The sequence below is a fragment of the Passer domesticus genome, chromosome Z, assembly GCF_036417665.1.
Source record: "Passer domesticus isolate bPasDom1 chromosome Z, bPasDom1.hap1, whole genome shotgun sequence".
Lineage (NCBI taxonomy): Eukaryota > Metazoa > Chordata > Aves > Passeriformes > Passeridae > Passer > Passer domesticus.
The window spans coordinates 46,095,830-46,123,171 of record NC_087512.1 but is presented as its reverse complement, the minus strand read 5'-3'; the positions used below and the strand labels follow the sequence as shown (position 1 = coordinate 46,123,171).

The window sequence follows — 27,342 nt, the reverse complement described above, 5'->3', positions numbered from 1 at the left end:
TCATATTCAAGTTGAACTTTCTGTGCATCAGTTTCTGCCCATTGTCTCTTGCCCTGTTGCTTGGCACCACCAAGAAGAGCCTGGACCCATTCTCTGACACCTTGCTTTCAGAGACATTGCTGAGGTTGTCTCTCCATCATTCTCTTCTCAAGACTATACAGGTCTAGCTCCCTAACCCTTTCCTCACTGAAGAGATGCTCCAGTCTCCTAACCACTTTCAGAGTCCACCTCTCAACTCACCCTAGGACCTCCATGTCTCTCTTGTCCTGGGGAGCCCAGAACTGGACACAGCACTCTACATGTGCCTCACCAGGGCTGAGCAGAGGGACAGGATCACCTCTCTCAACCTCCTGGCAATGCTCTTCCTAAGGCATCCTCGGATCCCACTGGCCTTGGCCCCCAGGACACACTGCTGGCTCATGGACAGTTTGTTGTCCGTCAGGATCTCCAGGTGCTTCTCTGCAGAGCTATTTTACAGCAGGTCATCCCCTGTTGAGGGCTGCGTAGATGTGCCGTTCAGCCAAGACCTCAGTGCCCACTCATCCAATCCACACTTCTTGAACTTGTCTACGAGGGTATCATGAGAGAGAGTGTTGAAATCCTTGCTGAAATCAGGGTAGACAACATCCACTGATCTCCCCTTGTTCATCTCTTTATTTGTTTCATTGCAGAAGGCAGTCAAGTTGGTCAAGCATGATTTGACATGTTGGTCAAGCATGATTTGACATTTGTCACACCTTTATGGAAAGCCCATGTTATAGAATACTCAAGTGCAAAAGTAAGGTGTGGAAAAGCAGCTCTCTGAACTACTAAGCACTTTTGAAACTAAGAAGTAGCTAAATGAGCGTGGCTTGTGATCTGCTAGGTGTGGCAAATCCATCTAAAAACAAGAGATGGTGCATTTGGAATCTTTTGTAGAAAAAAAATTATAGAGTATAACTACTAGATTTTCCTCATATTAATTCTTATCTGACTGGCTTCACACCTGTCACAGTGAAAAGACACTTCATGTTGCTTAAAATTAAGCACACACCATAAAAATTCACTGCTGGTTACCCACAAATCACAATTCTATTTGTAAGAATGTAATTCCAACATAGAACATCCTATCCACCTCATCTCCTGATAGCCAAAGTGTTCAACACCTTGCTAGAAACAGTTACTTATCTGCTGATGAACTTACTTTGAAATATCTTTGCCTTCATGTTGCCATGGAAATGCAACATTTCCAATAGCTGCCCGGTAACTGTAGACTCCCAGGAGCCCAAGTGCCATAGCAATTTTTGAAACCAGGGAGCATCTTCTTTGAACCAAAAAGAAGATCATAAGAAGGGAGACTGCAGCTAAGAAGGAGAGTTCAGATTTATGTTCAGAGCTGGGGAAAAAAAAAACAAAAACGAACAAACTTTGAAACTTTGAAAACAGTAATTAGTGCTAAACACATTTGATAAGGCCTTAGCTACTGTGGTAGTCTGTTATTTTACAGTTTGTTCTTCTGTAGTAGGTTTCAAATATTCCTTGTTATAAGTTTGTAATGGTTCATTCCGTGTACCCCATGTGGCTTCCCTGATGGCTCAGTCCTGAGTTGTTTAGCCCAAGATCTTCCCACCAAGTGTATGTCAATCCCCCTACTTGTGCTATCAAAGATAGCACACCCTTTTTGTTCTGTTTTGTTCCCTGTCCTTCATCCCTTCCTCGAAGCAAGATTGGATTGCAAGGTTTGCTCCTTCCCGTTTTTGGCTTCTGTTGGAAAGCCCTTACCCTGTACTCCTTCCCTAATGCCTTCCTATTGGTAAAAGGTTGTGTCCTCCCCTTATTCCCTTCCCTCCTTAAAAGCCGCTTCTTGCCCGCAGTTATTGCCACTTGTCCCTGACTCCTCTGGGGAAATAAGCCTTCCTTGGAACTCAAACAAGTGATCCCTCTCTATTCCTTCTCCTTGGTGCCTTGTACTGGGTTTCTGCGGTGTCACCCGTGCCACAGCCGCCTGCGGCAGGGCGCTGCGAGCGCCTGCACACACCAACATCCGGGAGGGTTCCTGTAGGGATCCAGGACAGCCTCTGCCATGACTGCCCATCGGTCTCGGGGAGTGAGCTGGCCAGAGAACATACTCCCTGTGACCAGAGCCCACAGTTAGAAGCTACAGCACTGTACTAAACAAACTGTATTAATTAATGCAGCACCTAATTAATCACTGCAGTGGTGTCTCTTATGAACTTTCCAAGAGGTACGGTAAAATATTTTAGTATTTTTAGAAAAGCAGTTTTATTAAGGAGGTTTTCTATTCAAGCGTGCATATTAAAAGTGTAATTATTGTGTTGCACCGTATGCTAGTTATTCTGCTAATTATGTAAAAACTGAGCTGCATATTGCATAATGGAAAAGGGTCTACTGCTTTTAAACTAGAATTTTGTTATTTATACATTTTGAAAAAGTGCTTTTCTTATACTACAGTATTTCATTTTCTAGCACTACACAAAAGATTTCTGCACTACAGGATTAGAACTGTCTTTTGAAATAACTACATATGTATTTGTTTCATTTTAGACATATTACCTACCCTACCACCGATAGAACACATTATCTACCCAAAATGACCAAAAAGATACTTACGTAGTTTAAAACACACACACGCGCACACTCATCAGCACAATATGATTCCCCTAAGCAACTATAGAACCTTGTATTCTGTCAATACATGCAGGAGACAGACAGAAAATTTGCATCATTGGCAGAGAAGATCACAGATACAGCTTGTTTGTTTGTTCCCCTGAATTTTAAATAGGTAACACTCATTCCAGAAACAAGGGCATTCCACTGAGCATGCTGCCAGTGTTACATATTTAAATTTTCATTAGTAGGAGCAAGCCTGCAAAATGTAATGGGGTAAGGCAAAGATCCATACCCACGCCTTAACATGTAGTTTCAGGAAGCCTGCTGCAGTCCAAGAATTGCCAACCCAAGCCTACTGAAAATATTCCCAGTATAAAACCCAATATAAAACCACCAATTTTGTTAAATTTGCCTTTAGTTAAGAACAACATGTACATTTTGAAAGCTAAGGGCTCCATCTTCTGTTTTCCACAACTCAAAATCCCATGATAAAGATAACTAACTTCAGGAAACTAATACTGTGCCTGGGCTGTTACCTGCATTGAATTCAATCACACTTATGAATAACTCCAGTTTTATCTCTGATTTAATAAAAATTGTTGTACTTCAAAAACAGATTTACTTTCCTATTCCCTAACATACACTTTATCAGGAGCTTGACCAATAACTGTTCCAAGTGTTGTGCTTAAAAACTCTTGGAAAAAAGGTTGCAGGGCAGATAAATTGTCCTGTTAGCTCTGCATGCAGGACCCAGTCAAGTAGCTCATACATTTTAACATAATTCCCAAGAGATGCACTGTTCTCTGAAACCCAGTGGAGAAAAGTGAGAGGCATAAGATCTTGAATACTATGAGATAGAAAATGTAGTCGTGATGTTTCTCCTCCCAATTATTCTTCCTCTACACATGGAGAGAGCAGAAACAGTGGACTCCTGCAGCAATCTGTGAAGATAATGCAAGCACCACCTTCTTTACGATCAAAATATAACAAACTAATTTAGTAGCCACTAAACCTTTCAAATGAGCACTAACAGAAAGCACTAAGCATTCTGGTCATATTCTCCTCGGCTAGTCATTGTATGAAAGCAAGACAAATCAGGGATAAGTAACAGCACACTCTCATCATCATCTTTGTCTCTTTATCTAAAAAACTCAATACACATTGAGTTACATTCTTGACTGCTAGCACAGGGATTTGTCATACATCTCATGTCCAGGTCTTCTGGTAACAGTCTTCTGTGATCTCTGTTTGGAATTTTTTTTGAATCGTATAAATCTGTTGGGAAAAACCCTACCTGCATGATTCATAGCATGTGCTGAAGAAACAAAGAAAGTATTTACAGACGCAAAATCAGGTCAGCACAAATCACCTACAGTTTCAAGGTTTTCCAGCCAAAGTTCTTACATCTAGGCAGCTAAAATTTAGCACATGTAGTTAGCATACATTTTGAAAGGAGATGGTGGTTGTTTAACACAGAGTCCAATCACTTATCAAAGTTCTAAATGGTTTTGATAGTCTGCTCAGAAATACAAGCACAAACAAGCTACTCTGATCTCAGCTGCCATGTCCTGGGTTTTGCACAAACCATAAAACTGAAAGCGAAGAACCAATAGCTCCCTGAGAGAAAATCTGGTGAGAAGGGAAGGAAGAAAGAGCACTTTGGCTCCATTTTCCTACTGCAATAGCTTGTTAGGTCTAGACTCATACTTCTGGCAATAGAATGAAGGTTGAAGACATTTTCTTCCACTGTTTTACTCACCTCATTACTGCAAATACAAATAGAGTGAAACAAGTTGTAAATGTTCATGATTAATAACTTAAGTGGACAAAATATTTTTTAACTGTTTCTTTCATTTTACAGTTGAACTTCATTTTACAGTTGAACTGTGTCACCTTGTGACACAGAAGTCACAAGGTGTGCTAGTTTTGAGGAGAAGGGCACTTGGGAATGGTTAAGTACATTATTTAAAGAAAATGTTATCATCTTCCCATGCTGATGCTTCTTGTCACTTCTCTTCAAGCTGACAATGCCATGTAGCAGCTCTGACACCTTTCAAGTATCAGCACTGACCAAGATGATCAGCCAAATAAAGGCAACTGAATACCAGCCAATCAAAAGGAAAACTTGACTTCCAGTCAGATTTAGATTGCATGTTTTCTTCCATTTCATCTACTGTCTGATTTTCTTTTGCTTTTTGTCCCATCAAAGTATTTTTCAGATTTCACAGTCTGTCTGCAAATAACAAAGAACATTTTCCTTATTTCAGCACTGCTGAATGCTTTCCTAGTATCCAAATTCAATACACTATAGGTAGATTGATTTTCTGTGTTTTGATGCTTACAGCAAACAGGAAAATCTGGACAACAGTCTCTCTGTTTTAAACGCTGAGCCCCTTAAGCACTGTCTAGTTAAGCAAAATCCCAGTCTGAGCATGAGCACCGATGTCCAGAAAATCAACATAGAGGAATGAAAAGTTTGTTCATTAGTTTATATTAAAGATGAAATAGAAGGCTGCCTAGAAAAAGCCTGAGTAGCCCAAACTTAAACTAACAACAGCACACATGATGTGCTTACCTAAGTAAGGTTCCTAATTTTTACTAGTAAAAAACATGCTATTAAGACATAACTACACCAGTTAAACAATTACTAAAAATAGAATAACAATCAACCTTATAGACTAGCAATACATTTTGGGAAGAAGAAGTGCTTTATGCAACTCAGTTTATCACCAACTTTTAATTCATGTTAAAAGGAAAATACATCATCTCAATACTGATAAAATCACTAGGGAAACAGACATCTCTAGAACCCTAATATCATGTGAAGGAGAAGGAACAAAGATAAAACCCATGACCAAAGCAAATGGAAGCATGCTGGCCAAATAGGAATTCCCAGACACTTTACATACCACAGGATGTATAAAGATTTAGCTCCATCATTGACTAACCTTTCCAAAGCTTGTTCAGTGAGCCATAACAGAGTCATACACTTAACTACATCTCATCATTCAAGTCCAAAAATTGCCATACTTCAAATATTACTGATCTTTTAACTCTATATTGCAACTGAAGTTTATGTCACCATGGATCCATACACAATATTCTCCTGTTAGGCTGAAAATTGCCCATTGTTTTAAGTAGGATGTAGCCCCACACAGCAGCCTGAGCCTACATGTGCCAGGGCTGCCAGGGCTCTGTTCTTTCACTTGTCCCCAAACACAGCAGAAGTAGTTGCACCAGTGAAAGGGAGAAGGCAGAACTGTGACAGTGACAGTCCTAATCACATATCCTCTTAGCATGCCATGGCACAACACTCTGGACTGTTGCATAAGCTTTTTAAGCCTCCCAAAGTACAAGGCAGGGAATCATTGCTTCTTTCTCAATTAGATTTGAAAGGGAAGTGGGTTTTGTAAGGAATGCTTGACAACAGAAGAAAGAAAAAACTGTTTGTCTGCAGCACTTCAAAAGATGCAGACACTTCCACGTTCTCTTCTTACAGTAATTTCAACAACAGCAGTGCTGACTTGTATACACTTCCCTTCCTACATTCCTGTTACTAAGTCAGCCCAATTGCCTGCCAAGACTGATGGTAAATTAGAGTGAGAAGTGATCCAGCTGAAAGCCAAGAGTTTCCCATGCCATCTTGAGTTATTCTTCCAGACACTTCTATGCAGTGACACAGTAGTTCACCATACTAACACATGAACAAGGAAAATACAGGCCAGTGAGGTGAGGAGAAAGAGAGCAAGTTCCTTCACTTGTATGGCAAAATATAGTATTTTAGCCAAACAATCAGTCATAGCCTAAGATTACAGATGTAGAATCTTTTCTCTTCTACTTGCTTCAAGACCTAAGCAAATACACTCAATGTGAGGCCATAATTTGACAGGGAACAGAGGAAGAAATTAATCTGTAAAATTCTGATGGTTTTGTTTTGATCTCTAGCTGCTGTACTTCAGCCTTACTGAAGGGGGAGGCAGACAGTTTTAATAATAGGGTTGTGATGGCTTTATGAAGGAGAATACTTTATCAACCTGACAGATTTTTGTGGTGAGACAAGCTCACTGGAAGAGCACAAAGAAGGCATTGTTGTTTATCTGTGCTTTAACAAGGTTTTTAACACCATCTCCCATAACATTGCCATAGGCAATCTCATGCTAGAAAAGTGGACAGTCAGGCAGACTTAAAAGTACTCAAACGTTGCATTCACAGAGTTGCCATTAGTAGCACCAAGTCCACCTGGAGGGCAGTCACTAACTGTCAACCCTAGGATTTGGGCATTGCCCACACCGGAGCCCACACTGCTTAATGTCTTCACTAGTGACCTGGGCGATGGGGCAGTGCCCCTTCACCAAGTCTGCCCACAATACACAGCTGGGAGGGGTGCTTGGTACCGTAGGTGGGTCTGCTGACACTCAAAGGCTCCTTGACAGCCTGGAGAAATTGCCCACCAGGGATCTTATCAAGTTCAGTGAGCCCAAGAGGAAAGTCCTGCACCTTGGAAGGAATGGCTACACGTATCAGGACAGACTGGAGGCTGATCATCTTCTCAGAGGTGACTCCAAACACCGGGGTGGACCCTGACTCAACAATCAGCATGCAACATGCCCTTTTAACAAAGACAACCAACAGCCTGTGGAGCTGCATATGCAGAACCATACCAGAAGACAGAGGAAGGTTATTCCTCACCCTGGGTTCAACCATGGTTCCACTACAGAGAAAGAAATGGACATATTCAAATTCACATGAATTCCAATTCACAGGGACAAAAACCAAACACAAAAATAGAAACCTCTCTCCCTTCTCCTTCCTCAACAACAACTCACCAACAAACAAAACAAAACAAACAAACAAACAAACACCAAAAAAAAAAAAAAAAAAAAAAAAAAACAACACAACAACAAAACCAAACACAAAACCAAACCAAAAAAAACCACCAAAACAACCAGAGTAAACGGAAACAGATGTAAAAATCATTGGGTTTACCTGAATGGGTTGCTTGGAAGTTCCTGACAGGCAACTAGTGTTAGAGCTGGGCATATAGGATTTCCCACTCTTGTTATAAATTAGGAAACACCTGCTCTATCTGCAGTCTACACTCCATCTGTGTTATCCCCCTGCGACCCCCACAGGCCAAGACTACAAAAGGTTTAACTGCTTTCCAGGAATACTTAGCGCCAACAAATCAGAGGTGGGAGCACAATAAAGCAAGACAGGATCTTCAAAAGTTAAGTCCATACATGACACACAATTTTTAGAAGTCTGGTAACATTTCCAAGAGTAAATAAACATCTCTGGCAGATCACATGAGTAAAAGCATGTATCTGAAACAAACAGAATTTTTCAGCTGCAGGAGTATCAGGTCTTTGTTTCATGGCCTTGTGGCACCAGCACACTCCAAAGAAAAGGACTGACGGTCTGAAGACAAAACTGTGGCTCAGGACATTATGGGCAAATAAATCTTTTGCAGATGCTCAGGATTAATTGTAAAAATCCTCACAGTCACAAGAAATCACACCTCATCCTACTCACACATTGGCTTAGCTCATAATGAAGGAGTGAGTTATCTGTCATATGGACTTGATGTAGGAAATACAACATTTTTTTCCTCATTTCCTCATCTCAAGAGCAGAAATGCATGGTGAAAACTCTGGTATAGAACAACCGCTATAATGCAATAAATTCCCTTATAACTCATGTCTTTCAGCACTTATGCCTGTCACTGCAATTAGCATTTTATCTGTGAGGCTGCCAATAAATAACAAGTCTCATATTAGTCCATTTGCTCATGTCATTTTTAATGAATGATGAATGACATTTCATCCATGTGCTGTAAAATACTGGCAAGAAATCTATTTATCTTACACAGCAGAGCCTCTTCATCTGCTATTTGCAAAACATTGACTAGACAGTCAAAAAGTATTGCATCTCCATCCACTAACCATGAGTACATCAGACAGTTTAAGTATCACTGAATAATAACTTTAGTTCTTAAAAATACTGAAAGGCTTTAGAAAAAGCAGAAGCCCTTCTCTGCTGTACTTCCAGTTATAAAAAATTCTCTTTCTTGTTTATCATATTACACTTAATAAATTCCTTCAGCTTTTCACCCACACATTACAAGCATGCAATAGACAAGGAAAAATTCTATGTGTGGCAGCTTCTCCTGTGACTTCATAAAGTTTGGAATTATGCAGAACCTTCCTGCCTTAATTTCAAAAATTTAATTCTATTAAGTGATTTTTAATTTTTCAAACCAGACACTATGGACTTACACATGGAAAATATTTACTTTTTGCTTCTGATAAACCTATAATGTATCACTGGCATTCATTAGGTAAGTCATGGTGCAGGGCAAAGATTATAAACTATTGATAGTACACAAATAATTACTCCTGCATGAAATAGAAATGAAAAATTCCTTATGTCACTTCATCATTTATCTGCTTTGTATGTTTGCAGCACTTTCTGATCAGAGACCATAAAGAAAAATACATATTTCATCAAATTAAACACATATTAACATTTAAATAAGGCAGAAAGTGTGACAGTAAATCAGATACCCACCTTGTCAACCAGTGTCCAAAGTCTGGCCGATGAGCCCACTGAACACCTGTCTGATTCAAGGATCGAAGCAGCCGACAGCAAATAAGGATGATCCATGGAGTTGCTAAGCTTATCCACTTATCTGATCCTTTTATGAATTCAGATGAAGAGGTGGCCTTGCCCACTTTTGAATTACTTGCTGCTGGAATGTCTATATTCTTACAATCAGAGGATTCCCCAATACTATCAAAATTTTGTTTCACATTGGTGCTATGTTGAGGGTCATGGTCTTTCAGAAGAAAATTATTTCTACAGAGTTCCTGACACAGCACCAAACAAAGTGTGTTGATAAGAAAATACCAGGTTTGATGTTCCTCTTCTATAAAACTGCTTGCCCCCAAACTCAAAACGTGGCCAATTGTTCCAGCCAGAATCAGGACATCTATTTCTGACCAGTTATAACTGGACATGACAGGATTCTGGGGGGGGAAAAAAAAAAGCAGTGGTGAAAGAGTATATAAAACTTTCACTTGTAAGTATTCATAATGTGCTTACAGCAATTTACAGTGAAAACAAAATAAATAGCAGGATAACTTATTTCTATCTTTAGAAATCTCAACATTTCAGTGACACATACTCAGCACTACAACACAGTAATAACTTTTTAAAACTGCATTCTGTTTAAGGAATAAAACTTCTCTATGAATAATCATCACAACTGTACAGATTAAGATTGCCTACCACCCTGTAACAGAAGGTTCAAAAGAAGTTCATGCCCTGTTGCATATTTGTAGAAGCAAAAATAGAAATCCGGCACAAATCTTGAGATACAGACAATAGGTAATTCTCTAGTAGTTGTAATCTGTGATATCTTCAACTCAATATGGTGACAGCCTTCACTATTCAAGTTAACAGAGTTACTGCTTGATGGCACCCTTTAACCTTGTTTAGCTTGTAATGCATCTTTCATCATAAAATCTACTTTAAACCTTTACCCATCTGTTATTTACTTTACAAACTGTGCTTATCTAAAACCACAATATTTTTTGTCTAATGCCTTCATTAGCTCAATTTTCTGTTTTCAGCAGCTAACTGGAATTGCCTTACCATTACTATCTTCAATGACAGGGCTGAAGAGAAGGGCATGAGGAAGTTAAGAGTACCCAGTTTATTGCTGTTATCAGGTAAAGAACCATTTCAGCACACGGAGAAAGCCATAAAAAGACCACAGAGAGACACAACCATGGTAAGTATGCACTAAGGATGATAATGATGACCAAAGCTCTTCAGCCATTAATTGACAGGCCAATAAGAAATCACAGGGATAGCTCTGAAGAGCTCTAACAGATAAGGAAGAAATGACAGTACATGGGTGTTACAGATATCTGATAGCACCTGTGGATCTGTACCAAATCATTAGAGAGAGCTTCGAGAAAGTGTCAAGGCTGGGGAAGAGGGGGTGGTGAGGAACATGCTGGAAACAGAGGCAAAGCAAGAGGGGAAAGGAGAAAGGATTCAGTTATGTATAAGTAGGAGCCAGTACGCATCTCTGACAGAGCCCTGTGCCTGGTCACTGTGGCCTACCCTGAACTACTAAGTCCTCTCCTATCTTCTGTTCAGCCCCACTCCCTGTCCCTCCTGTGGGCATTTCAAGATGCCACTGCAAGTAGCTGGGGAGAAGTCTGTATGTCAAAAACTTGAGACCAGGGCAAGTAAAAGCAAGAACCAGAGGACACTGGAACCACCAGGAGCTTCCTAGCATACCTTAACAAATAACAAGATACATGCTTTTGAAGGGTTTTGGGAAAGACACTATCAATACACTGTCATACATTACTATTCTAGTTTATCTAATTTTGCACTATTACAGAATATTATGGAGAACCTCTTAAAACATATTTTAAGCACCTAATGAAACAAAATTTAAAAGCCAGATTGAAATTACTGTATGCCATTTTTTACTTCAGAACAAAGATCTCTGAAACTACTTTCACATTCATTTCTTTAACTGCGTATTTTAACTACATCATCCTCCTACAATTGACCTATGAACGAACTTTAAAAAAATCTTGAATATTCACAGGGATAAATTTCACAAAGAACCTACTAAAACTAAAAGATGCACAGAGTACTACAATTCCTGCACGGTTTAAGTCATGTTAATACATGAAAATCAAACCAAACTGACCTTTGAGCCGATAACAAGAAAGCAAGTATAAACAATACAAGTATCTCTGAGCATCTTCAATGCAAGCATCACTTGTGTTTATAACTTACTGACAGCAGCATATGTATTTTTGTTCAATAAGCAGAACAATGTAACACAGAGAAGACAACAAACACATGATGCAAGAAGATAGTTAACATTATTAGGAATTTTGCTTTAGGGAAAAAAAAACTTCTGCAAAATTGAAACCTAATGAGATGTATGTGAAAGAATGCAGGAGCTATAATTACAATTATGACCTATTGACATCTTCTTCATTTCTTGTGTTGTTAAAGCATACATTACATAAAAGTCATTTAACTTTAAAAAACCCAACACAACAATACAAACAAACTCACAAACAAAACCCCACACAACCAAAAAAGTCCCCATGAGCTTACACACAACAATAATGGGGGGAAAAATACCAATAATCAGAAAAAAAATGCCCAGGTTCAGTCTAAATTTACTAGCATTTGAAATTTCTTTGATGTTCTAAAGACCACTCAGGTTTGTTTAGTACTCTATTCTGAAAAGCAAATACCATAAGCTGGTATTTGGAACAAAAGGACAAGGTAGTCTCTGCAAAGACCAAAGAGCATGAAATTCACAAAGCTGGGACAAGAACAGTATATGACGGATCTTCAGCAAGTTTAAATTCCAATAATTCTATCATGCTGACCTTAAAGATCTTGCCTAACTAAATAAATGAGCATGTAAGCCCCATTGGCTTGCAGAGATAAAGGAATCTGAGATCCTAAATAAATGAGAATGAACAAGTCCTTGATATAATTTGTCTTCTTTGTAAGACATAACATAAAATCTATAGAAGGATTGGTCTCTTGTATCTGCTTTCTGTCAGCAACTGATATGAAAACTGAAGAAGTGATGCATTATCAGTGGGGAACAGAAAAAAAAAAAAAAAAAACCTCATTAAAATGATGGCATTAATGTGAAATGTCCCAGGATCAGGAATCTGTATTTCTTGCCTGCTTGTCTCTCATAACTTCAGTGAAAAGAGAAAAAAGTTACTCCTACATTTACATCAAAGGATTAAAATCCAATGACATTTACTGACAAACCACATTTCAGATCAGAGTTAAATCACTATGCAAAATTTAAAATTATGATGTAAATTATAATCTCCTGAGCCTTGATAATCCTAAAAATTCTAGAAATACCCTCATCAAGAATTTCTACAATTTACTTCTAATCCCTTATATATTAACTGTGCCTTCTTATGAATGCCATGAGTATGGTGTCATATACAGTCTGACCTTAGTAAAGACATTGAAATGTAGGTCTTACTCTGATATTTACAGCTCTGTTTTTCCAGCTGCTGAACATTTTCAGCCCTGAGGAACTCAGCAGACACTCCAGATACTAAAAAACATGTATGACTCCCAGTCTGCTTGGTATCTTGGCAAAAAAACTTAAAACAGAAGCTTTTGTTTAGAAATCTTTATATGCCAGGCTTCAAATTATGTAAAAGTATCATCTCCCAAGCCAAGGCAACTTTAACAACTGATGTATCAGCACTAATGTTTAAGCAATACAGAAACTGACCTCTCTGCCCTATCTTTGAACATACCTTGCTAGCTTGCAAACGTGTCAGTACATAAATGAGAGTAGATGCACCTTTGAGCATTAAATTTTGAAATTTCTTCACTTTGAAATAAAGCCTCCTGCAGTCTGTGTTCTGAGTCTTATTCCGGTTACCATTTTTTTTTGTGGTGTGATTGATTAACCATCTACAGTTAATGCCTGAGAAATTCTGCAACTATTTTTCAGATGACAAACATCTTATTTTTCATGCTCACCATCTCTCACAATTTTAACACTTATCATTATATTCCCTTCTGATACTTGAGCTCCCTGAACCCATGATTTTCTGTGATTGTTACTCTTCCATGACAAAGTACTACAGATCACACTTGCTCCTACATTTTCACAGCACTTTGGGATAATTTTTGAATGCTATCTGGTAAAGACACCACCCAATCAGCTTTTTTCTCCCCAAGACAGAAAATGCCAAAAATATTTTAAGTACAATTGCATAAAAATGTAACATTGTTCAATTCATCAAGAATATATAAAAAAGGAGGAAAATAAAAAATACTGTTAAATGAAAAAGTGTTTTAAAATAAACTGAAAGAATGACATTTTGTAGATGTGATAAAAACCCACTGTAATGCTGCATAATGAAAATTCTCGAGACCTCTACTTGACAAGCTTTAACTTCTGTATTCTAGTTGCAAAAAAATTGTTCGTTTTTATTTCTATCAGAAACAGCACAAAACCCCCTCACAATTAATAGTAGTAAATACCATGCTTAAATCAACTACCAAGCAATTACAGTGAAACTATGAACAAGAAGTTAAAATTTTCAACAATTTTCTGGAATTCATAAATGGCTGCAGAACTATTTAAAGCCTGAAGTATCATTAAAAGAAGGGACTGGTTCTGCTAGAAACACAGCAATCAGAATCTATAAATAACAGTCAGGAAGCAGATGCTAACACTGCCTGCACTGGTCTTCAGAAAATTCATGAACTTGGTAATCAGTTTCTATATTCAGCCACAGTGGGGAAAAAAAAGGCATTACAAATGAGAAGCACTTCAGAGAAATCTTTAGAAGTGAACGGAAACAATTTGAAGGAAAAAAAGCTCTGAAGCCATTAACAGGAGAGCTTATCTTAATTACTTTTAGAATACCTACATTTTATCGTCTAGCTTGAGCTTAGAAAAGGCTTTTTAGCTTTTTTTTTTGAACCAGAAAGGCCAAGATTGTACTCCCACCATCAGAAGACAAGGCCTTCAGAATTCTTTCAGAAGTGGACTCCACAGGCAGATTCGCAATGTGGAGATGCACAGGTCACAAAACACTTTGATTCAGAGATATTTTAGCATAAGTGATACTCACAACTCACAGAGAAGGCCCTCAAGATCAACACACAGCATATAAAAAAAAGCCATTTCCCCCCCCAAAACCTAGGCATTCTACTGGAAAGGGGATGAAAGATGGAGACAAATGTTTGGAACACATCTGCATTACAAGCAGGACCAGATTTATACACTGCTCCTTTCACCTTCTCCAGGCTCTGTATTTGTCTAAGCAGACCCAAAAAAAAACCCCACTACATCATTCTACAACAGTCTTGAGACTGATAAAAATGTTATTCAGAACCAAATCACTGCTTTTACACATAACTGGAATGAAGGCACATACTAACTAAACGAAAGGAATATTTCAAGCTTTCTTTGGAATTTGAACAGAGGCAGCAAAGCCTCCCTGACTGATGCAATGAGATACATCCAGTAATTCAGTCACCCATGGGATAGGAGTGAAGACAGGATGACAAAAATCTATTTCTACTGGTCTGAATACAAAGTCATGTCTGCCCAACCAGAATTACTATTTCCTAAACTTCATTGAGATATACTTAAGCTTCCACATTTTCAGATATATCTCAGGTGGGAATATGATCACAGACCAACCTGGGATGAAGAATCCAGTATTTTTTATATCTACCTGCCCCAGCCCTGGAAAAACAAACATATGAACAAACCCGGAAAACATTGCTGAAAATCTCATTTGTGTATTATCAACTTGAAGCAGATGATCTGAGGGTAGTGAGACACTAGAAGAGGCTACCCAGAGAAGCTGTGGATGCCCCATCAGGGTCAGGCTAGATAGAGTTCTGAGCAGCCTGGTCCAGTGGAAGGTGTCCCTGCCCATGGAAAGGATTTGAAACGGGATGATCTTTCCTATCCCTTCCAACCCAGACCATTCTATCATTCTGTGATTCTTTGAGACTATCCACCTGGAGAAGAAATGTATCATCTGTTGTAATTGCTGTCCATGCTATTGAGGTGGCATGTATGTAAATTTTATGCAGGTCTACAAAATTCATCGTATTTAGATTTCTACTGTTTACTAAAGTTAGAAAAACTAGTAAAAAGATGAAAAACAAGTTTATCTTTCATAGTTGCGTTTGTCATTGCACACCAAGTACATGTGAGATTTCTACATTGGAGCATTAATAATTATTTCAAGATTATATTGTTATTCTTTTTCTAAGAAAAAAAGCACCTAGTCAGAAATTATGGAAACAAAATTATAATCTGGTATAGTTTGAATAAAATATATTAGCAACCCTACTTATGAGAATTTAGATTTAAATCTACACTCAGGAATTACAGCACATATCTGCACAGAATGCAAAATTAATCTTCACTCAGGAATTCTGAATTTTCTGAATTGTAAGAAATACAGCTGTTACAAAATGTTTCTTCAAGTCAGAAAGCGGGCTTTTTTCCTTGATAGAGCATGTTGTCATATCATAAAAGCAAGGTATTTGCCATATTTTGTCAGACACTCAAAAAAAAGGTACTAAATCCCCAAGCTTGATTCTAGAAAACACAGATTGATGAAGGACTGTACTACACAGAGGCTGCACCATCAAATGGAGTACTATGAGCAGTGAAGCTATTGAACATCAGAGACCTTTGAAAAATATGACTAACAAGCAGTAGAAAAAACAGCTAGAAACTGATTTCATGGTGTGACTGACAGGTCTTGGTACACTAAGTTTCATAGTGGAAGAAAAGACATTGCAAACTCTCTTTCCTTGGAATTACCTGTATTCTACTGAACACAACAATAAAACTCATCAAGTAATATACAGAAGGTAATTCCTCACACCAAGAAATCCAAAATATTTTAACAAACTCTATTTCTTAAGCTTAAAAAGTAGAAAAAAACCAGATTAAATTATCTCCCTTTATCGCATTTTCAAAATTATTTTTTTAAAACCCCAAACTTTAATAACACCAATACAAGAAAAGGTATACTGGAAAATTATATTCTTCTTAGAGCATTACTGTCTGTTGTATCATCACTTGTCCTTTGTTCATATTGTTGTAAAGTATTATACATCTTGCTTTAATTGCAATTGTGAAACCTAACTATGTAAAAGCATAGGATTTATACAAGGCATATATATGTTTCCAATCTCATAAAGTCAACTGAAAAATACTGTACAGTATTTTAAAAAATTCTTCAAATCCTGTCAAAAAAAGCACTTCTTAGATCTTCATCAGGTTGGTATCATGCCACAGAGACAACAACACATTTCAATCACAGTTTTAAATAATAATACATATTCATATTACATTACAAAGAATTCTTCATAAGAATTTCTTTAAGCACACACAAAGAAAACAAAATTTTAACTGACAATATTATGAAAGACAGAAGACAGTATATGAAACACAGTATATGAAAGATAAAACATTTTGAACCATAATTAATGCACATGCTTACCTTTGGTGGAAGTCTGTAATTCTCAAAGATCTTTGCAATAGCAGATAAAATACCACACATGAGTGCAGATATCAACATCATCACTCCAACTGCTGTTAACCAGGACATACTGCAGAAATAACACAAACTTTCTGCTGATGTGCATACAATGACATGAACAGCACACAGCATCAGACACATCAAGTAAAACAGCAGAGAGAACAGTGGAGGGGAGAGGGGCACCTCAAATTCTGCCTGCTTGCTCAAGGCTTTTGGAACACTGAGCAAAAGCAGTATCAGAACCTAGAAAAAAAAGGAGAATTAATACTTTGAAAATTGGGCTTAGCTAAAGCATACAGTAAGAATTCACACAAAAAGTCATGCTGTTGTCATCCATGTCAATCTGTTAATATGCATACTATATCAAAAATACCTGTGAAGAATTATGTCGGATTTCTTTTCCCCCAGTAAGATATTACCATATAAATGGGAGAATCCAGTATTGTCTTTTCATTTATTAAGGGCTTAAACACACAAGTTCCCAAGTTTAATAACTCATCATTTGCCTCCTCACCTGTGGCAACCAGTGATATGTATGACCTTCATTCCCTGTAAAAGATCTTGAATTCCCAGTATCAAAATAGTTCCTAAGCAAACAAATTTGACCCATTGTTTGTCACCTGTAAATGCCTGAAGTTAATACACTCTGTCAAAGGCAATTTATTTCCTGTATGAGAAATACATATGTATGAGATCCTGCTGAGCTAAACAGCTTCCCAAACTAGGGGAGGTTCTCATACCATCACACAAGTGTATGCTGAATTTCTAGCTTATGAATTCTCCCAGTATTTACTTCTTGTATCTCTCCTTACCTTAGCTGAATTTATTGGTTTTACTTTCACTTTGCTCTGACCTGCACACAGATCGCACAGAATTCTAAGTTTTCTCTTACATAACTGTGGCAGCAGAGATGAACAACACAAAGAAACTTTCTGCTACTCATATACAAATCTTTACCAAAAAGACGGAAATTTCAGCCACATGCTAAAATGTTTGCAAGCTGCAGAGAAGGAGCTAGGACTAGACTGACCTCAATCAGCTAGTGCTAGGGCAAGATTAAAACAAATCAAAACAAAACCAACTATATCAGACCCCTGTAAATCTGTAATCTTTCACTGTCACTTGTGAAGACCTATGCCTAAAATTTTTCCCACACTATAGAGAGACATTGTAAAGTAGAAAAAAAAAAGTATTGCAATAGTCTGCTATTTCTTCATATTCTACTGCGTATTTCATTTGGTTATGAAAATATGTAGTTTTGAGTATCACACTGGCTTAAGTCCTACATTTCAGCCCATCACTTAAAATTAAAGCACTCGTGGCAGGAAAATGCACAAACTGTAGGTATCTACCAAAATAAATTTAGGTCTTTTGAACAAATTCAGTGTTATCAGTTCACTTCTCAGAGGTATTCTCCTTATCTGAAATACAGGACAAACAGCATCTATAGCATAGTGTAGTTTGAAGAGACATCTGAGTTTCTCTACTCTTATTTACTCAGTGAAGGTGGAAAATCAATATCAAGACAAAAACATTTTAGAGAGCAAGGCAGTTTCTTTAGTGTTGCACTGGAGAAAAGAAATAACTCCAGCCATTTTGCTGGAGTCTTACAGCTACGCTGAGCATACACTCCTCAACAAAAATTTCTGTGGTTAGTAGCTGCATATTTCTTTGATGAGAACTGATTGTGTATAACACCTAAGATTTGTTTTCCAGAAATAGTAAGTATCTACAACTGCAGTTCAAAAAAAAAAAAAAATCGAGTGCTTCATATCTAAAATAACAGCTTGAATGCACAGGTTCTGAAAACAAAGGAACAAAGGAAGATATGCACCTTCACCTTTGCACTGAACTTTGTCCACCTCCAGACCTTCCATCTGTAGAGCAGGAACAGAATCTACCATCCCATCTACGCAAGGGCACCATGGAACTCATTCCTGTGAAGCGATCAGCAGAGTGACTAACCCCACTGAGCAGTCTACCAGAAAGCCCTTTCAGAGGCACTCTGTATGCAGAGATAATGCATGGGAGACAAGGCAGACGCAGCACTCAAACTTTCCCCAAATCATCTCTTGGACAGATCCACTTAAAATTAAAGATATGATAGATCTTATCCTTGTAACTACAGGAGACATGAAGAGGTAACCCTACAGCAAGTATTTATTTTAGGGCTCTAAATCTATCTGTACAAGGAACAATTCCTGGAACTGTGAGAATTTTTCCATATAAGGTATTGTCTGCTTGGAGCAGCTATACTCAATATTAGATAAAGAGGAACAGCTAGGGATTTACTTGCCAGACTTGTTTTTTTTTCCCTAATGCAGTGAAGTTACTCAAAAATAGAAGGTTAACTAATATGGGAGTAATTGAAGTTGTAGCACATCTGCATATCTACTGTAACTAGCTACACTAAAACGCAAGTAATTCGTATCAAAAGCGCTCTTGAATCATTTTAAAGGCCAGATTTTACTTTAAAAAGAGTATTAATCTTATGCAAGCAGAATGTCAGCCAACCCTAAGAACCCATATTCAGTAATTTTAAATATTATTAGGCGTATACATTACATATCCAACACCAAGATACTTTACTTTTGTGCACTTAACTTTTTACACGGAAAGATCTATTTTCATACCTCCATAATGATCACAGTCCCCACCATCATCGAATACATGTCATATTGTGCCACTTGTTTGCTTAACGAAGAACTCAAAGTCTTGAGAGCCTCTAAGTATTGCTTCAGGACCTTCTTGCCAAGATTTAAGAGTATTTCTGAATTATTCCCCTCTAAATACAGTTTGATCCAATTACCATGGGATTTTTCTGCTATCTTAAAATGCTCATATCCAGGATCTGGAGAGAAGGAAAGAAAAGAAAAGAAGCAAGAGGATCCATGAACAAAGATTACTCGGAGATGTAATCATATTTTTATATGTGCTTGTATAATGTATAAAAATATATAATTACTATGCCAGTTGAAAATCTTTTCACAGGTTACATTGTCTTTCTGCAACATTACACTATCTTTCTGCAGCAATACCAGTTACTTGGAATAAAAGCAATTAATTCTAACCTAATAAACTGTCAAGACCTCTAACAATTGACAAACTCATTAAAATAAGTTTGTCATTCATTTTTACAAAATGTTTCCAGGACAAACAATTTAAATGCTTCAGATAATGCGGGGTGGGGGAAGAAAGCAATGCTGCCCACTGGAACTACTCATTATCCAGAACGCATTGTATAAGCTAAGTAGGAAATTATCAAATGGCTGATGTCAAGGGAAAACACCAAAGAAGACAACACACACACCACATCAGCTGGTACTATGGGCTGGATGAGTGGATGGTGAAGGTGGACTGAGAACTAAAAGAAAGGCAGAACTCAGAGGGTTTTAATCAGCAATGTAAAGTCTATCTAGTTGGAGGCCTCTTAGTAGCAGCATCCCCTAAGAGTAGACATTGGGTCCAAAGAAATTTAAGTTATTCACCAATGACTTGGATGACACAGAGCACAGAGGCCTCCCGCGAGCGAGCTCCCTAATGACACAAAGCTGAGGGGTTGGCCAATACCCCAGAAGGATGTGCAGCCCTTCAGAAGGACCTAGACAGACTGGAGGGATGGGAAGAGAAGAAACACCTGAAATTCAACAGAGGCAAGTTCAGGGTCCTGCACCTGGGGAGGAACAACCCCAGGCACCAGCACAGGCTGGGGGTGACCTGCTGGGAAGCAGCTCTGAGGAGAAGGACCTGGGGATGCTGGTGGACAACAAACTGTCCATGAGCCAGCAGTGTGTCCTGGGGACCAAGAAGGCCAGTGGGATCCTGGGATGCCTTAGGAAGAGCATTGCCAGGAGGTTGAGAGATGTGATCCTGTCCCTCTGCTCAGCCCTGGTGAGGCACATCTGGAGTGCTGTGTCCAGTTCTGGGTTCCTCAGGACAAGAGAGTCAAGGAGCTCCTGCAGCAGGTCCAGAGAAGGCCAACAAATGTGATGAAGGGACTGAAACATCTCTTCTGTGAGGAAAGGCTGAGAGAGCTGGGCCTGTTTGTCTTTGAAAAGAGATGGCTGAGAGGGGACCTCAGAAATGTCTGTCAGTATCTGAATGGAGGGTGTCAAGAGGATGGAGCCAGGCTCTTCTCCACGGTGCCCAGCAAGATGCAGGAGTCTGCCTGTTGACAAGAGGCAACACAGGAACAGAGGAAGTTCTACCTAAACACAAGGAAGAACTTTCTTACTCTGTGGGTGGCTGAGCATTGGAACAGGCTGTATGGAGAAGTGGCAGAGCCCTTTTCTTGAGGTATGTAAAAGTTGTCTGGACACATTCCTGAGTAATGGGCTGTAGGGGACCCTGCTTGAGCAGGGTGGTTGGACTAGATAACCTGCAGTGAATCCAGTCCAACTCTACCTAATCTGTGGTTCTGCTTTTCAAATACTGGTCATTGAATACAGTATGCATTCACAATACAAATTCAGTTGATAACACATGGAGAGCAAGAGCATAACTTTCAGAAACTCATATCTCACTGGAACTACACTATGCATGAATATTCACATTTATCTGCATTTTTCTGAAAAATAGATGTTCAATTTCACTTCACACTAATAGTACTTGCTATTTCCCTGCAATTTGTCTTGAAAGGTAAAGATAACTTAAGTACAAAAGGTCAATTTGGAAATTTTATATAATGTCCAGTTCTTCCCTTCTTAGCTAAAAGTAGGGTGAACTACTGTACAGCTGTACAGGTTCAGACAAAAAACATGAAAACAATGAGTGAAATAACTTTGATGTCATAAAGACTTAAGTTGCAGCTCTTTTTCACTCCTTGTAGATGAACAGTGCATTCTACTTGGAAAAAAAACCCACTTTATTATTTTTTAAGTCTTTTCAGCAAAAGTACATTATTAAATCCAGTAACATTTAAATTTTATTTCAAGTGAATGAAGGTGAATGAAGTATTTCTATTCTCAATCTGTATAGTCATGAAAGAACCGTGCTTCCTATTTACAAGTCTTTTATCACAAAAGACATTTCATGATTTACTGTGGGCTGAATTCAAGGTGAGAATTTTAAAAGGCAATGTTTAACTCAAAACGTCCAGTCTGTTTTACCAAGCATTCTAGCAGACTCCAAGGCATGCTGACCCTGCTATGCAGGGGGCTTGCAGGGATCTGCCAGAAAGCACAATCCAGCCAGCAGCAAACACCTGTATATCAAGGTAGCTGCCTGTGACACAGAGGATTTCATTTGCTTCCTGTAATTCTTTTAACTTGCCTGTCAAGTTTCTTGTTTGGTATATTTGAAATAAGAGTTAAATATTCATACATTTGAGGACATCCATAAAGGATCATCTAAAATGAGCTTTAATCAAACTGAGATTTGACATGACACACTTTCATTATACAGAAGACTGAAATGAGTTCAAGCTATATTTTGAAACATAAGTAAATTCCCTGCACATCTTCTGCTCTTGTTCTGCTCTCTTTTCATGCTTCTTGACTGGTCTCCCTCTTTAGCCCTTTTAGCATTTTTATTTCCTTCTCCTCTACTCCTTTCCATGCTAACTGCCCACCAAAACTATTGCATCCATGTTATGAAAGATGACTTTTAGCCAAACTCTCATGAATGAATGATTCAAAGATCTTTCAGACAGGAATAAAAGACCATGGTTGCCAAATTTCATTGGAGAACACCAGTTATATGGTTCAGTGGCAGCTTTATATGCAGAAAGCATAAAACAATAAGGATCATGGACATTAAGTTGTTGGAGAAGTATTTTGCTAACAGGTAGATAATACTGGCAAGTCACTCCCATACAGGATACTCATAAAACAAGTCAAAACTGAAGCAAAATCCAAAGAAAGCTTGCCCAGCTTTTCATCAAGCACTGGCAATGTTTTACTTGCATAGTATTACATTAGCACTTTGTGCTTCAGCCTTACTACTGTCTTATCATAACCAGATGGATAAGCTTTGCAAGCATCTGTTTGACAATAATTTCACTTAGTTCCTGTGACAGGCAGCAATCATTTAAAAAGGGGTATAAGAAAGAATGAATAATGTAAAAGTGACTTCTCCAGTTTCAACACATACATGTCCCAGTAAAAGTCAATTTATTTTAATCTAATGCAATTTCAGGATCAGTACCAAACTGAAAAACTTGGGCTTATTTTAATAACACCATTCAACTTCCTCTCCAGCATGACTCTTCATTCCATTGTAAAATGTCTTTCAAAGAAAAGGCCTTAATTTATCATTCAACTACATGTTCAGAAGTTCAGAACATGAGGGAAGCATTCCTAAATACCTAGGGCTGCCAATCTTACACTGAGGTATAAACTTGTTCAAAAACCCAATGTGTTTTTTTAGATAATTCTTCTTTCAGCTTTTTAATTTTTGCTAGCTATTTTTATTTTCCTTTTTCAGACTTTTTCTTCAGCTGCATGTATCCACATCTATCAAAAGGAAACATCATGTCTCACATTACAATTTATTAGCATGTTTCAAAAATATATGTTTTAAATAACAAAGCCTTAGTCAACCTTCAAGTTTCTCATGTAAAATTTAATTTACTTGATATGTTTAAGTGTGAGGATTCTTTTGAACCTTAATAAAGCAAAGCCCAAGTCCAATTAAATGTTGTGCAACCTCTAAAGTTTTAAAATGTGTGTTTATATGAACAAACCCAGGGGCAGAGTTACTGACCTACCTTCATTCTGCTCTTTATTTATTAATAGATATATTTAAAACACACTTTAAGATGAAAAGAAATTTTCGTGTATTATTACAGTTTGCTCGTAACATTGGAGCAGTTGAATTCAGGGAAATCCATGGCTTCTTTATGAAACAGCTTGTTAAAATCATTCTGCCTTCCCATCTGACAGTGATTCAACTCAACTGACAGCTGACTTATCTCATTGTGTCAAGAAGAAAACCAATATTCCACCAAAAATGAATGTATATTTTATGATATAGCTTAAAATGGGTGAGGTTTTTTCCTGACTCAGTCATCATCCTCATGGTCCCAACAGCTGGTGCTGTAAATTACAGCACTGGACAGGAATGCCATGTTTTCCCCTTCAGCAGAGCTTACTGGTTTTCACCTCAACAGTCAAAATTTTTTTTTTAAAAGCAGCAAGACTTGTGCTATCCTTGCAAGCATTTTCAAGTATATCTTTCATTTTAAACTGAAGTTACAGTCATAGGCATTTCTCTCAGCATTGAACTGAAATGTTATGATCCACTAGTTGCTATTAGAGGAGAATCCACATTGGAAAGCTTGAAACTGCAGCAGCAGTTTCAATATGAGTGATGTCCAACTAAGCAAATGACTGACTCCAACTGTCTTTTGGGGCTTCTTTCACTCAAAAAAACCTGGCAGAAGACCTTGTCTGTGGAATTCAGAAATTATATAGCCCAAGAGCTGTCAGTAAAATTCTGATGAGTGTTCAGATGTTCTACAAATGCAGATTAAAAGGTTCTGAGTAGGGCAAGTTAAAGAAGATTGCTCAGATCTGTGTCCAGTCAGATCTTGAACATTTACAGGTATGAAGCCTCCACAACCTCTCTTACCAACTCATTCCAGTGTTTGACAAATCTTACCTAAAAAGGTTTCCTCCAAATTTTTTGTGAGGACCACCAATTGGACCCTGGTCCTATCTTGTTTATTCCCTCCCATCATATATTACCTACATTGATCAGACCCCTCCTAAACAGTCCTAGCACCCTCAGGCCCTCCTTGTACGACAGACATTCCAATCCCTTTATCACCTTCATGACCATGCACTGCGCTTACTATGTTATATCCACAAAATTATGGTAGTGAGAAGCCCAGCACCAGACTCAAGATTCCTGATGTCTGCTCACCACAGCTGACAGAAGAGGCAGGACTGGCCAATGGATGACTGTCCTCCTCATGCCACCTTGGATGTCCTTCCTTTCACAAGGGTGCTCTGCTGCCTGATAATCAACTTGGTGTCCCCAGTCATGCCGTGGTGGTTCTTCCAGCTGTTTCCAGTCAGTCAAAACCCAATCTGCTATGATACATTGGGATTACTTCTTCCCAGGTGCAGGATTTGGCATTTCCCTTTTCTGAACCTTAAGAGGTTCAGAATCACCCTGTTTCTTCAGCCTGTCAAAGCGCTTCTGAGTGGCAAGAGACCCACCTATTGCATCAAGCACTTCTCTCAGATTTCTGGTGTGTCCTTCCCTTGCTAAGGACACCACTTTGTCCCACTGGCCAGATCATTGATGATGATGTTGAATAGTTCTGGCTTGGGTCATGCCCTGTGATTGATCACAATGGCCTTCAGGGGGACTTCATGCTCCTGATCACATTCACATGAGCCCAGCAGGTGAGCCACTTTTCAGTCCATCTCACTGTCCAGTTATCTAGCCTGAAATGCAACAGGATGGCTGAAGCACCACATAAGCACCATGGATGGTGAAAGTAAGACTCCCTCTAGTTGTCTGAAAAGCTCCAAATTCCTTACAATCCATCTGTCTGCCCTAGATGCCCATAAAATATTGCCCATGTTGGTCTGTGCACTAATCCTGACCCAGAAGTTCTCAGCTATTTCATCATCCACTCCCAGGCACAGCTACATGCCTGTCACCACTCTGACATAAAGATCAATTTTCCCTCCTCATATTCCCAGCTTAAAATCTTAGAATTGTAAAATTTTTCAGGCAGGAAGCTGCTTTTAAGATTCTCTCGTTCATTGCCAGCCCTGTTAATAGAGACATCTTTTGCTACATCACCACTCATTATTGGTTTCCAATCAGACAATAAGCCACCGACTTTACAGACATGCAGCCAATTTCTTATTCATTAGAGAGTCCATTTGTCAAACCATATCACTCTAACAACAGCATCAGGAATGTTCAGGGAGGCCTTACCAAAGGCCTCACAGAAATCTAAGTAGATGACACATCTTTTGTCCACTGATGCATTTACTCCATCATAGAAGGACACTAAATTAGCCAGGCACAATTTGCCCCGGCAAAGTAGTGTCAGTCATTTCCAATAACCTTTTTGTTTTCCATATGTTTTAATATGTCTTCCAGGAAGATGTTTTGTGATCTTACCAATCACAGAGGTGAGGTTGACTGGTTAAGGAGTTCCTAGGATCCTCCTTTTTACCTTTTTTAAGAAATAGGCAAACTTCTTGAACATGAATCATATTACTGAATATAATAACTTCTCTGCAAGGTAACCTCCTTCTAGAGGAATCCTGAGAGATGTGTATGTGCCTGTAGTGGTATAGTGGGATGGCATTTATCTTCACCTGAAAGCCATACAAAACAAATGGCCATCCGTGCATGATCTTGAGTTACATATATTAGTCACTGAGTTAGTGACATTTTCTTTAGTATTTCTAGGCCTGAAGTATCCACATCAATCAAACAACACTCAGCAAACAGAATGTACCGTTTCCCTGCCAGTCTTAACTGAACAGAGCCAAGCATTAACCTACAGCCTTGCACATCTAGAAACTCTAAGAAAAGCAAGATCCCTCTAAGAAGTCAACAGAAACAGGGGAAATTGACATTAAGACTCACTCTGTAAAAAAAGCTACCATGACTTGGACCTTGATTTGCACCATGTTATTGAGACTTTCCATTACTGAAAGAAGAGAAAGTCATTGTGGTGCTTTGCCTCCCAAACTCTTTCCAGTATGGTAGCACCTCTAATAAGTTTGCAGTCACAAGCAAGCGCCAAAAAAAAATCGCACATTTTTATCCTCGGCAATTTTGACTTTAATTTCTCAGATGAAAGTTGAAATTAAGCTGTTCACAGACAAAAAGTAAAACTAAAATGAAGATACAAACAAGATGCTGGTAGAAACTCCAGCCTGCTTCATCAGTGTTTGCAGAAATACTGTCAGATGGAGTTTTGTGATGGCATTTTCAGCAACATAGTCATATCCTGAAACCCCTCAACAGGGCAAGTTCCTCACTTGACACAACTGGGTTAAGTGAAGAAATCTGTGCAGAAAAAAAAATGTCAGAAGAGATGGAGCATGGGTTCTGCTATAGGCATGTTGTTGTTATAAGTAGAATTTGTTCTCTTGAGATTCCTGGACAAGGTTTAATTATGATTAGAAGCTGTGATGTTGAAAGATAATTGATTCTTGACCTAGAACAATCATTTTGTGAAAATCTACATTGCTATCCACTTTAATTATTCTTAGTTGTAAAACAGCTCTGCATTCTCATCTAGTTATTTTAGTAATTCAACAGATTACAAATCAACTGACAAGCTTCACAGTCACTTTAAGACAACATCTTCTAATGTCAATAGCAAAATATTGTCCTTCACCCTCCGACTCAATTTTTTTCACAAAATTATCATATTAACTTCATTATTTATACTGAGGTTTGTATCATGCTTCCTAATGAAATACCACATTTTGCTATGTTTGGTTTATTTTTTCTACTTGTTTTTTATTCTTTCCTCCAAATACACACACACCCCCCATGAATTTTTAATAAGCTGTTGTCTAGGTTCTCATTCCAAGTAAATATATAAAAATGAAACAATAAGATAACTTACCCTAAATTATCTCCCAGCTTTACTTGAAGCATCTTTTTATTTAAACTAGAAAATTCAGTACAT

At 38.3% G+C, this 27,342-nt stretch overlaps 1 protein-coding gene across 9 annotated transcripts in view; it reads right to left on the bottom strand.

Annotated features, from left to right (window-relative positions):
- Positions 1–27,342, bottom strand: part of PIGG (phosphatidylinositol glycan anchor biosynthesis class G (EMM blood group)) — a 73,233-nt gene that overhangs the window by 33,187 nt on the left and 12,704 nt on the right. For 6 of the 9 annotated variants that reach the window (XR_010354225.1, XM_064405619.1, XM_064405615.1 and 3 more), the window contains exons 7-10: positions 19,361–19,578; positions 16,689–16,970; positions 9,178–9,635; positions 1,184–1,375 (exon numbers count right to left, since the gene is read on the bottom strand). Coding sequence is in view for 7 of the 9 variants with exons in the window: in XM_064405619.1 (XP_064261689.1) it covers positions 1,184–1,375; positions 9,178–9,635; positions 16,689–16,970; positions 19,361–19,578 (1,150 nt within the window). In the remaining 2 variants the exon portion in view is untranslated. Of the gene's footprint in view, positions 1–1,183; positions 1,376–9,177; positions 9,636–16,688; positions 16,971–18,567; positions 18,665–19,360; positions 19,579–26,466; positions 26,712–27,342 lie in introns of those variants that run through there. The other 3 variants (XM_064405620.1, XR_010354226.1, XM_064405621.1) reach the window with 3 other exon arrangements.